Below are 13,824 nucleotides of genomic sequence, written 5' to 3' on the forward strand. Positions count from 1 at the left end.
GAGGGAGAGCTGCCTGGATAAGCTAAAACTTTAGCTGAGACTTAAAGAGTGGCTATGATTTGTTAAATAGAGCAAAACTAGGGAGTATAGTCTAGGCAAAGTCACTGCTGCAAGACTGATGAGGAATTAAGAATTAGGTTAGGACGCTGTGAAAGATATGATTATGAAAACCCTTAACTATCAGCTAGAGGGCTTTGAAAGTTACAGTCTGAGATATAGAGAGTCACTGAAAGTTTTCCCGCAAGAGATAAATATCATTAAAACAAGAGGATTGTTTTTGATTCCCTATGTAGAGCGATCTAGAGAGGAAAGCTTGATCTAGGGAGACCAGATAGAACGCTCTAGCAAAAGCTGGGAGTAAAATGACAAGGGGCCGGATCAGAGTGGCTGTGATAGGAGTAGAAAGAAAATCCTGAGAGCACCACAAAGGAAGAAGCGGCAAGACTGAGTAACTGATGAGAGTAGCGGGTAGGGTGTGTCCAGGAAAGAGAAAAATGAAACCTGACTCTTGAAGTTTCTGTCCTGTATGAGCAGTACAATGGCGGAAGAACAGGTGGAAACACAGCAGTTGGGAAGGAGAGCCAGTTTGAGGGAGATAAGTTCAGTTTTAGGCATCTTTTCTCAGGGAACATAAAGCAACCAGAAGGCTTCTGGTTCCTGGAAATGGCCACTAGGCAGATGGGCAGATGGGTACCTATTTTGCCTTGTTTCTGACTCCCCTAGAAAAAATGTGTATATAAACTGAATAGGTAAGTTGTTGCTGAGGAAAGCTAAAGGTAAAAATACATAGAGTTAGTGGATGAAACGGAGTCTCAGGCATTTCGTGGCTTCTTTTAAACACATGCAATTCGTGGATACATTCTCACTGGGGTTTTTTTGTTTGTTTTGTTTGTTTTTAAATGGCACAAGCATATAGGATAAAATGTAAAAATCCCACCCCACCCTCCCTACCACCTGTAAGATAACTCCTGTTACCATTTCAGTGTGTGTCCTTCCTTCCCATCGCTTTCCTTTGCAATTTTTCCCCTAATGAGGTAATACTTTCTATTCCTTGCTCAGTGATTTGTTGCTTTTCCTTGTGCAGTACGTCTAAGAAATCTCTCCATGTTAGTTCCTCTAATTTCTAACTTCCTTTATCCGAACAGCTGAAGAGGTTTCAACAGAGGGCACTGAGCCAAAGCTTTGTGTTGCCTGGCTTAGGATTTCTTTACCTTTGTTTGCTGATAAGTGATACATTTTGGCCATGTTTCTGTTGAATTATTATTTTCTCACTGATTTACGAAGGAGCCATTTTGGACACATAAGTGATTTTGGAGAAAACACTCATAGTCAAAGTAATTAACTGGCAGTATTTGTCCAAGATAGGAAGTTCAGGTTCTAGGGAGATGCCTCGTTTCCGCACCGCAGCCCCACATCATCTCTTCATTGATTGCGCAAACTGGGATGCTGATAGCTGGGGAAATTAGAACGCTGGTATTTTCTGCATTGGAATATTCCCCACAAGGTTGCCAATGCTTCTTTTACTTATTCTGTTCATTCTTTTCCTACCTATTCAAGGATCTGAACTGTGTTTCTTCACAGAAATTTCGAAGGAAATTCTATTTCTTACATTGATGAAAATACATGGAAGCCATACCGTTGGGCTGAGAAACTGTGAGTATATTCTCTCCAAATACAAATACAAAAAACTGAACTGCATTCTAAGATCCTTCTTGGTCCAGAATTTTGAAGTCAGTAGCTCTGAGGAAAGGTATTTCCCCCTCCATATCCCAATTCAACCTCTATTGATTGCAATTCAGTGTTTATTTTAAAAATTAAATTTGGCAGGCTCTCTTTAAAATGAGAGTCAATCTAAACTTATATTCTATTATACAAGGAATACATGATTATGTTCTCAATATATAAAAATGAAAGAATATAGTGATATAGTGAACATCCTCCTTGTGTTCTGATCCCCCACCGCTGAGATAGACACTACTCTGGATTTCATATATATCCTTCCAGACCTTTATCCATGCATTTGTCTACATACATATTTATAGACAACAAAATAGATTTGTTGTGTGATTTTCTTTCTTTCTTTTTTTCTTTTACATAAATGGTAACATCCTACAACTCGATTCTTTTGCTTCATGGTAGGTCTTAGATTTCTTTTCTTCTAGTACATAGGGGGTTACCCCATTCCCGTAAACTCCTGCGTAAAATTCCGTAGTATGAATGTATTATAATTTAATAATTCCCCTATTGATGGATGTTTAGACTGTGTCCGGTTTTCTTGTCACATGCATTGCTGCAGTGAACCACCTCATCCATGCATCTTTGTGTACACGGGCAGGGATTTCTGTAGAATAGAGATCTAGAAATGGAATTGTTGGGATGAAGACTATGTAGATGTACAGTTTTAATTGCCCTCAAAAAAGTTGTGCCGACTTACACCCCAACCCATAGACCATGACAGCATTCACCTCCTCACACCCCTCCACCACTGGATATTCTCCATTTCTTGGCTGATCTGATGGGTGAATAAAAGGGGTCTCATCTGAATTTGAAGTTTTCTGATGACTTGTAAATTTAAATGTCTCTCTTTGTTTACTGAATATTTGTATTTCTTATCTGAATTTTCTGTCCTTGCCAACTTTTTGTTATCTTTTTTTTAATTGATTTGTAGAAAAAGTCAATGTAGATACAAATGATTTTGGAAAAAATATTACACTCAAAGCAATTAACTGGCATTTTTCATGACAGCTTGTGTATCGTATCATTAGTTCAACTTGAGTAGATAAGTCATAAATGACTTCTGAATTAGTAATAGAAGACATAGTAGTCATAGTAATCTAAAAATAGGGGTTATGATCCCACTAAAGTAGATCCCCCACCCTTAGTCTGTTATCTTATTGGAGAAATGCTAGAACCAAGCAAAATTTTTTTTATTTTATGAATTTCTTAAATACTATTTATAGTTTGTATTTCCCCATGATAGTGTCTGACTTGGAGATTTTATTTCCCACACTTGTAAGAAAACTGAAAGTCATTTGGCACGTTACTTTTCTTTAGGGAGTGGAGGGGGATGGGTAGGCTAAGGGACAGGAATAGCAGAAAAACTTTGAATTGTGTACTATATACCTTTGGAATTTTGAGCCATGTGAATACATATATATAAAACATATTTTTAGAAAATAAATAGAAATTTAAAAATTAATTTTTAAAAAGCATGTGTTTGGGAGTTTATATACTAGAACATGAATTTAGTAAGATTTGCAGATTTCTAATTCAGCTTGAGGCAGAGATTCCTAACTATGGATCACTGGTCCCCTGGGGCAGGATTTTTAACCTTTTTTCTATATATCTATTTGATGATCTGCAGAAGACTGTGTTCTTGGGATAATGTTTATAAATGTATAATAATTTAAAATATATAGTAAAAGGAAATTATATTGAAATACAGTTTTCAAAATATTTTTTAAAAAAGATTAGTGATATAGCAATAAACCTGCTTCTGTTCACACATTAAATAACAAGATATAGTGGTAGGTATAATAACAATTCAAGGTAGTGATGAGAATAAATGACATTTTGAGATATCTACAACAAATATGTGATATATCATTTTATTATCCACCCAAGTTTGGCCCTCCTCCGAATTCAATCCATTCTCGTCACAGACCTGTGCCCAAAAGGGATGATTCATAAATTGAAATCACGTGCACACCTTTGCACATATTCAAGAAAGTGCAGTTTTCTAGGGAAAAGGTCCATAGCTTTTATGAAATTCTCAAAAGGTTCTTGTCTCAAAAGATTGAGATTGAGTCACAAATTAAGGGGTGGGGGTGGAGAAAGACATTTATTATTATTTATTTATTATGATTATAACTTACTATAATTTATCATTATTATTATAAAGACATTATTATTATTTATTATTAAGTTGTACTTATCCTCACCAGTGATACTAAATGGATAATTTGTTTTAAATAAAAGCAGTATGTTTGCATATTGATACCTGTCACTTTTTGAATTCATTCAACAAATATTTATGGAGCATCTATTATATACCAGGAACTGTTTTTACATGCCTGGGATAGAGGCTCAAGAATAATATCCCAGTTCTCGAGGGGTTTACAAATATATAATATAAAAACAAATATGTAAATATAATAAATAGATATAATTTCAAGTACTGAGAAGAAATCGTTAGCCAGAGCTCTGTTTAGAGTTCAAGAAGAGGCAAAACTAACTTATGTTTTTTACAGCTGCCATATGATAGGTAAAACTACATTTAAAAAGAGAGGAAATTAGGGGTGCCTGGGTGGCTCAGTTGGTTAAGCATCCAACTCTTGACTTGGGCTCAGGGTCGTGGGACAGGGCTCTTTGTAATTGAACTCAAACAAATGCGCCATCAGAGAAACCGGGGGAAACAGAATGCCCAGCCATTTGTGGAGAATATGGCCAAAGAAAGAAGGCTCAGTAGACCGTCCCCAAGGGAGCTGGAGCAGCTTCACATGGCGCAGAGGCCCAGGAAATTAGTGGGAGTAGAGCCTTCATTCATAAAGGAGCACAAGGCAGCAGTCTCTTCTTTCCTGAAACAATACATCTTGGACAGGCCTCCACTGCTCCAAAACATAGAGCATATGTTATGTGAGCTGCAATATATGGGAGCAGGGACCAAGCAAAGGAATTGGTGGGTGGGTAGAGAGGGCATGTCCAGATGAGGACCTGCTAACAGTGGGTGTTGTCATGGGCATCTGTGATGGCAGCAAGAACACAAGCATGCTGAAGAGTGGAAGGAGGAAGCATCTGAAGCAGGGCAGGGTGGGGTATATGAATGCCAGGAGTCACATTAGATCTGCACACAGTTTAGCTGAGTGTCTTCCAGCCTTGACTTTTTTTGAGTACTGCACAATCGAGCCTTGGGGAACCCATGGAATAATCCCAAATACAGTTATCCACACTATGGAAGGTTCTGAGTAAATAGCTGCTTTTTCAAAAAATACCCTTTTCTCCTTTTGTTGTTGCCAATCATAGATTCAAGTTTGAGTTTGTCTCCTCTCTAAATGGTACTCAAATATTTGTTGATTCTTAATTTCTTTGGGATGTATGACTGTGGACTGACAAAAAGCTGTACTATCAGTCTTTCATTATCAAAACTAGTCTCTTTTTTGTTGACAGATGAAGAAGTATCTGTAAGGAATGCAGAAGGATCATTCATGAAGGTATTGAAATCCCGGAGGAAGAGCACCAGTACTGAGCTGATAATTGAGCCAGAGAAGCCATCCTCAGACAAAAATCGCTTCAGTTTAGCCTTTATGAATGAGCAGCTAGACTTTAATGATGAAAGTGATGTTATTAGTGCGCTGAATTACATATTGCCTTATTTCTCAGAGGGAAATCTAGAAGATGTAGAATCAACGTTATTACCATTCATTAAACTTCAGTTTTCAAATGTGCAAGACGGAGACAAGCCCATGGGTCCCTTGACAAACAACACAGGGAACCCTTTTCTTAAACCTGGACCCAACAATTCAACTTACAAAAATAAACTGAGGAAACTCCATTTTCTAGAAAATTTGTTAGATGCAGAAATTCAAGAAAAAATTGATGAGGTGGAAAAGAAAGAAAAAACTGCCATGCTTATACATTCCGGCCTTTTTGGTCCCAAATTCAAACGCCAAATCTTTCCAAAGAAATTGGAAACTGCCCAAGCACAGGAAAAGAGCCTCACCAAGGCTGAGAGTGTAGGGAAAAAGTTTCTGAGAGTAAAGAAGGTTATCAAGGGCCCAAAGGGCCTACAGAAAAGGTACCTCAAAAAAATGCGCCATCAGAGAAACCGGGGGAAACAGAATGCCCAGCCATTTGTGGAGAATATGGCCAAAGAAAGAAGGCTCAGCAGACCATCCCCAAGGGAGCTGGAGCAGCTTCACATGGCGCAGAGGCCCACGAAATTAGTGGGAGACTCCTTCAGTAGAGCCTTCATTCACAAAGGAGCACAAGGCAGCAGTCTCTTCTTTCCTGAAACAATACATCTTGGGCAGGCCTTCTGCCTCCACTGCTCCAAAATCCCTACCTGAGGTGAAAAACAAACCAAAAGACTTAACCGACACCATTTTTGTTTTAGAGGATGCAAATGCTAGAGTTAGGAATATGAAGGCTTCTAAACCAGTCTCACATTCCAGAAAAAAGTACCTCTTTCATAAAACTCGCTCGCGTGTGGTCCACAGAGCACCCAAGGCCAAGCTGAGTCGAAAATCCAGAAAGGAAAGTCCTATCAGTAATAGGCTGATGCTTGCAAAGAGGCCTCCGTTCTCCGCCATCAGGAGCCTCATAAATTCCCCTTCACGGGAGGCTTTTTCATCTTCAGGAGAACTGAGTTCTCAGGAAAATCCTTTTCCAGAATTATTTACTCTTTCAGAACCTTTTAGAGAAAACACTACTGGAGAAAACACTACTGCACAGAATGTTTTTGAGAAACCTATTTCTACAAGAAACATGACTGTGCCAGAACAAACCCTCCCTGCATTCAGGAACCATAAGAATCTTTCCAGTGCATATTCTGTGGCCACCACAGACAACTTTATGCCAACTGTTAAACAAACCAATGAACCACGATGGATAAACCACAGTGTGGGCACTGAATTGCCCCCGAAGCCCACAGGCTTCACTGTGTCGAAGCTCTCAGCCCCAGGTGACCTATTTGAAATCCAGCTAAACCAGCAGCTACGGTCCCTCATCCCGAACAACGACGTGAGAAGGCTCATTTCTCACGTTATCCGGACTTTGAAAATGGACTGCTCTGAGACCCACGTGCAACTGGCCTGTGCCAAGCTCATCTCCAGAACAGGCCTCCTGATGAAGCTTCTCAGTGAGCAGCAAGAAGTAAAGGTGTCCAAGGCAGAGTGGGATACGGACCAATGGAAGACTGAGAACTACATCAATGAGAGCACAGAAGTCCAGAGTGAACAGAAAGGGCAGGAGTCCAGCGAGGTGAGGAAAACTCCTAAAACATGGGATCTGGACTTTGAGTCAGTTTAGGACGTGCCATGAAAGCACCCAAGCACATAGGCCAGGGGGCTCCTTGTCTGGGTCTTGTCTTGGCCAGGTAACGTTGGCTAAGACAGTGATCTGCCACTTTGCTCATTTAGAGAACAGTGCCACTATCCCCAGGGTAGATGAGAACTAATTCACGTGTGTGTGCCTCCTGGGAAGCTCTTACATTTCTCATTTTAGAGACAAAGAAACTCACACACACACACACACACACACACACACACACACACACACACAGGAGAGATTGGGGGAAGAAGACCTGACTCACCCTCCCGGGTCCTGGGAGAGCCGCCTGGCACAAGGGTCTCCCTGCCCTGACCACCCCTGAGAGCCGGGATAGAACAGGGAGACAACAGGTTTCTGGCCAGATATTTTGTCCTCTGCTTTTGACCAGTGGATTTCTTTAGGGAAATGCTTGGTTATGTCCTTTGCCCAGCGTTCTCCCGAGACCAGCCCCTGAGCTTTGATATGCCCTGGGCATGGAGTCTGTGCTCTTGACTCAATGTTGCTCAGGGCGGGCTGCCTGCTGTACAGAAAGCAGGGGTGGGAGGAGGAATGGTGGGGACCAGAGAGCCCCACATCGGGCTCCATCCCAGGACCCCAGGATCATGACCCGAGCCGAAGGCAGCCGCTTAACCGACTGAGCCACCCAGGTGCCCCTGTACCTCACTAAATTCTTACACCAGCCCTTGGGTTCCACTGGATTGTCCTCTTGAGATGAAGAAACTCAGAGTTGTTAATTGGCTCACTCAAGATCACACAGCTAGTTAAGTATCAGAACCGGAATTTGAGCCCAGATCTGTCTTGTTCCAAAGCTATGTTCTTAAGTCTTCCTACCCTCCCCCTTCCATCATCCCTGAGCTGGTTTCTGTAGCTACCTGGGGGAAGAGGAAGATGTTGTCTTTGACCTGGGGCCAGGAAGGCAGAGAGAGAACATGGGCTTGTGGAAATAAACAAAGACCACCCAAATGAGAAGACGCAAAGGCTGTTTTCCGAGCCCCCTACCCCAAGGGAGTCAGCTACCAATCACTTGAGTTCGGCAGAGAATTGAAGGCCGGCAGAAGACTAGGAAAGCTTTATAGTGGGACAAAGGGAAGGCTTCAGGTTCTGATCAGAGGCTCTCTCGGCGTGGGGAAGCTGTAGGTGTGCTAACTAGAAGGGGGGTACCCTATGTGATTGGTTAGGGGAGCATATTGGACTTTTCCCAGTTTGTCCTACATTGGACACGGGGGCAAAATTAGGGAGGCTGTCAGCTAGTGGTCCAGTGTTGGCTGTGTTTGGGCCGAGGGCTACAAGGGTTGCCTCGTGGCTGCCCCGAGAGGGGGTCGCCTCCTTAGCTGTTGCTGCAGGGAGTGGGTCAGATGGTGCAGCCATTGTCTGAGGGTGTATTGAGTCTCTCAGACTGCTCGCCAGAGTTCTGGAAGAGGGGCCTTCCTGGCTCGGACCTGGACCGAGGCTTCTTATCTCGTGCTCCTTCCTGCTGCTTCTCCCTTCTGCCCTTTCTGGAGCCACCGGTCCCAGTACGTCTGGTTGCTATTTGATGTGCATTAACTCTTAATTCTTTTTTTTTTTGTTTGACAGAGAGAGACATAGCGAGAGAGGGAACACAAGCAGGGGGAGTGGGGGAGGGAGAAGCAGACTCCCCGCTGAGCAGGGACCCCGATGCAGGGCTTGATCCCAGGACCCCGAGATCATGACCTGAGCCAAAGGCAGCCGTTTAACTGACTGAGCCACCCAGGTGCCCCATCTCTTAATTCTTATAACAGCCCCAAAAGGTAAGCATCTTAGTTATTACTGCTGCATCAGAGCTTATCCCCAAATGTAGCAAACATCTATGACTTCACACAGCTTTCGGGGGGCCAGGAAGCCGGACGCAGCTTAGCTGCGAACTTCCAGCTCAGAGTGTCTCATGAGGTTGCAGCCAGGGTGGTGGCCGGCGCCACGGTCGCCTGAGAGCTTGCCTGGGGGTAGAGGATTGGCTCCCGAGAAGGCTCCTGACACGGCTCTTGTCTCAAGGCCTCAGTTCCCGTCCATGTAGACCTTTCCACGGGGCTGACATGCAGTTGGCTTGCCTCGGAGTCACTCTTGAAGAATGCGCCGCGATGGTGAGCAACTGGTAGGAGGGAGAGGGGCAGAAGAGTGAGGCTGCAGTGTAAAATGTGTTGGTTCTCTTTGTTATTTAAGTTTCACAGCCACCTTAGGGAGAGAAACCATTAGCCCCATTTGACGGATGAGAAAATGGAGGCTCAGGAAGGAGAGAGATTTTGCCGGAGGGCACAGAGCTGGCTGGTGACTGACACAACCAGAACGTAAGCCCTTTGCTACCTTAAAACCTGACCCCGGCTTTTTCCAGCACTTGGTGTGTGGACGGGTCTGGGGGGGCTTCATTGTTAGGGAAAGACCCCCCAGCCCCCAGAGCTTGGGGGAGGCCTCGGGAGCCTAAGAAGTTGTCTGTCAACTGAGCTGCCTTCTCTGCTCCAGAGACAAGGAAGCCAGGGCCTCTGGGCCCAGCTGCCACCCACACAGGACAATTTTTACCCTCCACCTCAGTGACAAGTCTGCATCTTCCAGCTCTGGAAAGGCCATCTGGGCAGTCTGGCTGTCCCAGGAAGAGCCTCTATCCTGAGGCCACCGTTTATGCCCTGCTGTCCCCTGCAGCTGTTTCTAGATGAACCTTTAGCTTTCTGGCACGTCATGGCTGCCCAGGGTCAGTCAGGTGCCTCCCTCGCCTGGATTCAAGGGTTAATAAAACCTCCTTAATTAGTATCACTTACTAGATGGACCTTTCTGAACTAAAATGTTTAAATCTGCAGATATTTTAAATTGTTCACATTTCAAACAATGTTTAAAAGTGTCCTGTGCAAAACAATGAATCATGGAACACTACATCTAAAACTAATGATGTAATGTATGGGGATTAACATAACATAATAATAATAAAAATAAAGAAGTTCATTATCACAGAAAAAAAAAAAAGTGTCCTGTGCATGAGCCATTTTTTTTAAGGATTTTGTTTATTTATTTGAGAGAGACAGTATGGGGGGGGGAGGGGAGGAGAGGGAGAAGCAGACTCCCCACTGAGCAGGGAGCCTGACGTGGGGCTTGATCCCAGGGCCCCCGAGATCATGACCTGAGCCGAAGGCAGACAGACACTTAACCTACTGAGCCACCCAGGTGCCCCCTGCATGAGCCATTTTAATGATGAGATAAGAATGATTGTATTTTGCATCTTCAAACTACACACACACACACACACACACACACACACACACAGATGAAAAATGTAAATGGATGGCCATTGTATAACATACTTCAGGGGGAAGTCTAAGAACCTTTGGACGTAATTTATTTCCTGAAGTGGTCTCAAACAACCCCCTAGGATCCTGTTTACACTATTCATTTGTTTGGCAAACTCTCCCTGGAGCGGGCAAAGGTTGCCTTCTGCCAGGTTCCTATCCGAATGATCTCATGTTTCACACTGGCAGAGGGGAAGTTAATAATGATTTACTGCATCTCTCACAGAATTAAAATAAACACGGTTGCCCGGTTCAGCCTTTGTCCCGCACACCAAGTGGAGAGCAGTGGAGGGCCCCCAGGCAGCTCAGGCCGTGGGAGCTTGACCCACAGCAGCAGGAGAGACTCCGCAGAGGTGTCTGCGCAGGAGTCGAAAGGGGCAGTTCCTGTGTACGCACCTCGAAACAGGTAACCGAGACAGGTATCACAGGGATCATGGAGCTTCATGGCCCGCCTCCCGCCACCTCACCTCCCACCACCTGTCTGATTTGTGTTTTAGAGAAAACCTGGATTTTGGAGATCTAGGATCTGTTTCTGCCTCTGCCCCTAATTGGCTACTGTGACCGTGAGCAAGTCGCCATCCTCCCTAGGCCTTGACTGGCTCATCTATAAATCAAGGGACCTGGATCAGATCATCTTCAATAAATCTACATTTAAAAAAACAGGTGGTGGACCAGATGGGCCATAGTCTACCTTTGCTTTACATTTCCTGTGGGGTTCAGAGAGCCTGGGGCCCAAGATCTGTGCCTGGTCTGCACCTAAAGCCCTGTCTGGGCCTCCATGATCCCATCCATAAAATAAGGAGCACATTAATACCTGCATTCTGCAAACCGCTCAGCAGAGGTGACACTGAGCTAAAGAGGTCTGATCAATACAGGACTTCTCGGGGCCTTTAATACGTTGGTGTGCATTGTGAATTTCCTAGGGGCGGATGCAGGATGCAGGGTTTAACCAACACAAAGTAATATTTTTTGCACTATGTACCACTCAGCACGGCTTGGGAAATGCCCTGTGAGCTCCCTGAAGTCTCATTTCCTTCCCTGTAAAACAGGGGTGACCATAGCACCTGCCCCCTGAACTGTCGGGAAGGCTGAATGGGGTAATGCCTGGAAACGGGCCTGGCACAGAGTAGATGTTCAATAAATGCTGGCAGCTATTATTTATAATAAGATTCTCCCTTTCCAGCGCTGACATTCTGGGTTTCCAACTGCAGCATGTAATTAAACTCCAAAGCATCTGGCTTCCCGAGTTGAAAGAACAAGCCCGCAGGAAGGAAAAAGGAAGAGAAAGATCCTTCTGGATCGTCCATTTGGGCACCAGCCTCACTGCCAGTTGTCACAACAGGGGAACATAGCGAGATGCCAACCCCTAACGACAAGGCTTGGGGGAGTCTGGGGTTCTCTGCTGAGCTCAGATGCTGTGGAGCATATTTCAGAGGCAGACTGGGGAGAGGTGGGATCAGTGCCCCTTTAGACTCAAACAGGAGGACCCAACAGCATCCCCCGCATGGATCAGCTTCCCTTTCCCACTGTCCTGGGCACAGTGATCCTGACCACTTTCCGGTATGTGTCACATGCTGGGGGAGCAGTGAAAGGGAGAGCTGAGTCAGAAAAGGTAAATAGGAGAATTCAGGCAAGGAAAGGCAATCCGCAGAGAAAGAGCATCTGCTATGGCTCAGAAGCCCGCAGGAGCGCAGGGCTGTGGTGGCAGGGACCCAGGGGTGGGGTGGTAGTATAGAGGGCCGTCGGGAGAGAAGGCTAAAGGGGGGGCGGGCACCTGGACCCCAGAGACTTTATTAAAGGCAGCCATACACGTCAATTACACTCCCCTGTATTACACACACACACACTCACTCTCACTGTTTTCTGTAGTTTTCAAAATTTGACCGTGAACATGTATACCTTTGATATGAAGCATGTTCACGTATACGAAGGAAAATAATGCTTTTGAAAAAGAAAAGAAAATGATCACCCTTACAATCATGTGGAGGCCAGTTTGGAGGCCTGCAACTGACCAGGTAAATGGTAATGATGAGCCACTCCACTCACAGACATCTCCCCAAAAGGATGGAAAACGGATGCAAATACATGTATGCGCATGCTAATAGCAGCACCGTCTACAATGGCCACAAGGAGGAAACAGCCCAAAGATCCACCAACAGTTGGATGGGCAAGCAGAATGTGGTCTCTCCATACAGTCGGGTCTTACTCATACAGAGGAATGAGGTACTGGTGCCCGCTACGACATGGATGAACTTCGAAAATGTTACGCTACGTGCAAGAAGCCAGACACAAAAGGTCACACCTTGTACGATTCCGTTTACATGAAATACCCGGAATAGGTAAGCCCACCGAGACAGAATGTGAGACTGATGGTTGCCAGGGGCTCGCAGAAGGAAAACAGGGAGCAGCTGCTTCCTGGGTATGAGAGAAAGTCCCAGCAGCTCGGACCCTGAGCTCTCCCCACAGTTTGGTAATAGAAGCCATTAAATCCTTAGCTATGAGTTAAGCTCCCTCGAGCTGACTTTTGGTCACTTGCACCAGGAATTTATCTTATTGCAGTGGTTTTCAAATTGTGTCCGTTGTGGAACACCAGGGTTCCATAGAGATGTTATGTTGGTTCTGCAAAACTTTGAACACCACAGGTGCTGAGGCTGATTAGAAAAAAAGAATTTGTAACCATCATCTACGACCCCCAATTGACTTCCTAAACGTGCAACGTACATTTGCATTTGTAAAATATGTTTGGCTAACAAAATGCTTCTCTGACCTGTTATATGTATGAGTTCTAGTTAAAGTTTCATTTGAAAAAGGGTCCAACTTCTGAAAATAAACAGTATAAAATCACTGTCCCAAGAAAATGATCATTTCATACTGGAAGGGTTAGCTTCAAGGAGACTCACTGCAGCTCTGTTTGTACCAGGACTCAGCCATCTATGGCCCATGTGCTACATTTGGCCGGCCCCTGTTTTTGTAATAAAGTTTTATTTAAACAAACAAACAAACAAAAAATAAATTCTTTTATGCATCCTGGCTGCTTTTGCACTACAATGGAAGGATTAAATCATTGCAACAGAGACCTCAGGTGCCACAAAAACTAGAACATGCATTATCTGGCCCTTAACAGGAAACGCTTGCGACCTCCTGGTTCTTAATGATGACAAATTGGAAGCAACCTAAAGGTCCAAGGAAAGGGGATGGGTCAAATTACTAGAGTGCATCCCTTCAGCAAAGAGAATGCCAGGCCCCTGTTGAAAAATGATGCTGTGGCACAGTGACTCTCAAACTTGGCCGCACACTGGAACCCCCGGGGAGTCTACAAGTCCCCTCCCTAGTCCAGCCGCATCCCTGATGTCTGGGCAGAGTGCAGACATCAGTATTTGTTAAGCTTTTCCAGGGGGTTCTAACGCGGAGCCACTGTTGTAGAGGAATATTCACTGACATGGAAATATGACCACTCTGTATAGTTGAGGGAAGAAAAGCACATAAT

The 13,824-nt window shown here is 44.4% G+C and overlaps 1 protein-coding gene and 1 pseudogene across 1 annotated transcript in view; both read left to right on the forward strand.

Annotated features, from left to right (window-relative positions):
* The window catches only part of LOC144379745 (uncharacterized), a 164,203-nt gene that overhangs the window by 6,323 nt on the left and 144,056 nt on the right, over positions 1 to 13,824 (forward strand). The window contains 1 exon segment of the mRNA XM_078060105.1: positions 1,582 to 1,653. Coding sequence (XP_077916231.1) covers positions 1,582 to 1,653 — 72 coding nt within the window.
* On the forward strand, positions 5,205 to 7,174 carry LOC144379867 (leucine-rich repeat-containing protein 37A3 pseudogene; annotated as a pseudogene).

The sequence above is a fragment of the Halichoerus grypus genome, chromosome 13 (assembly GCF_964656455.1).
Source record: "Halichoerus grypus chromosome 13, mHalGry1.hap1.1, whole genome shotgun sequence".
NCBI classification, from domain to species: domain Eukaryota; kingdom Metazoa; phylum Chordata; class Mammalia; order Carnivora; family Phocidae; genus Halichoerus; species Halichoerus grypus.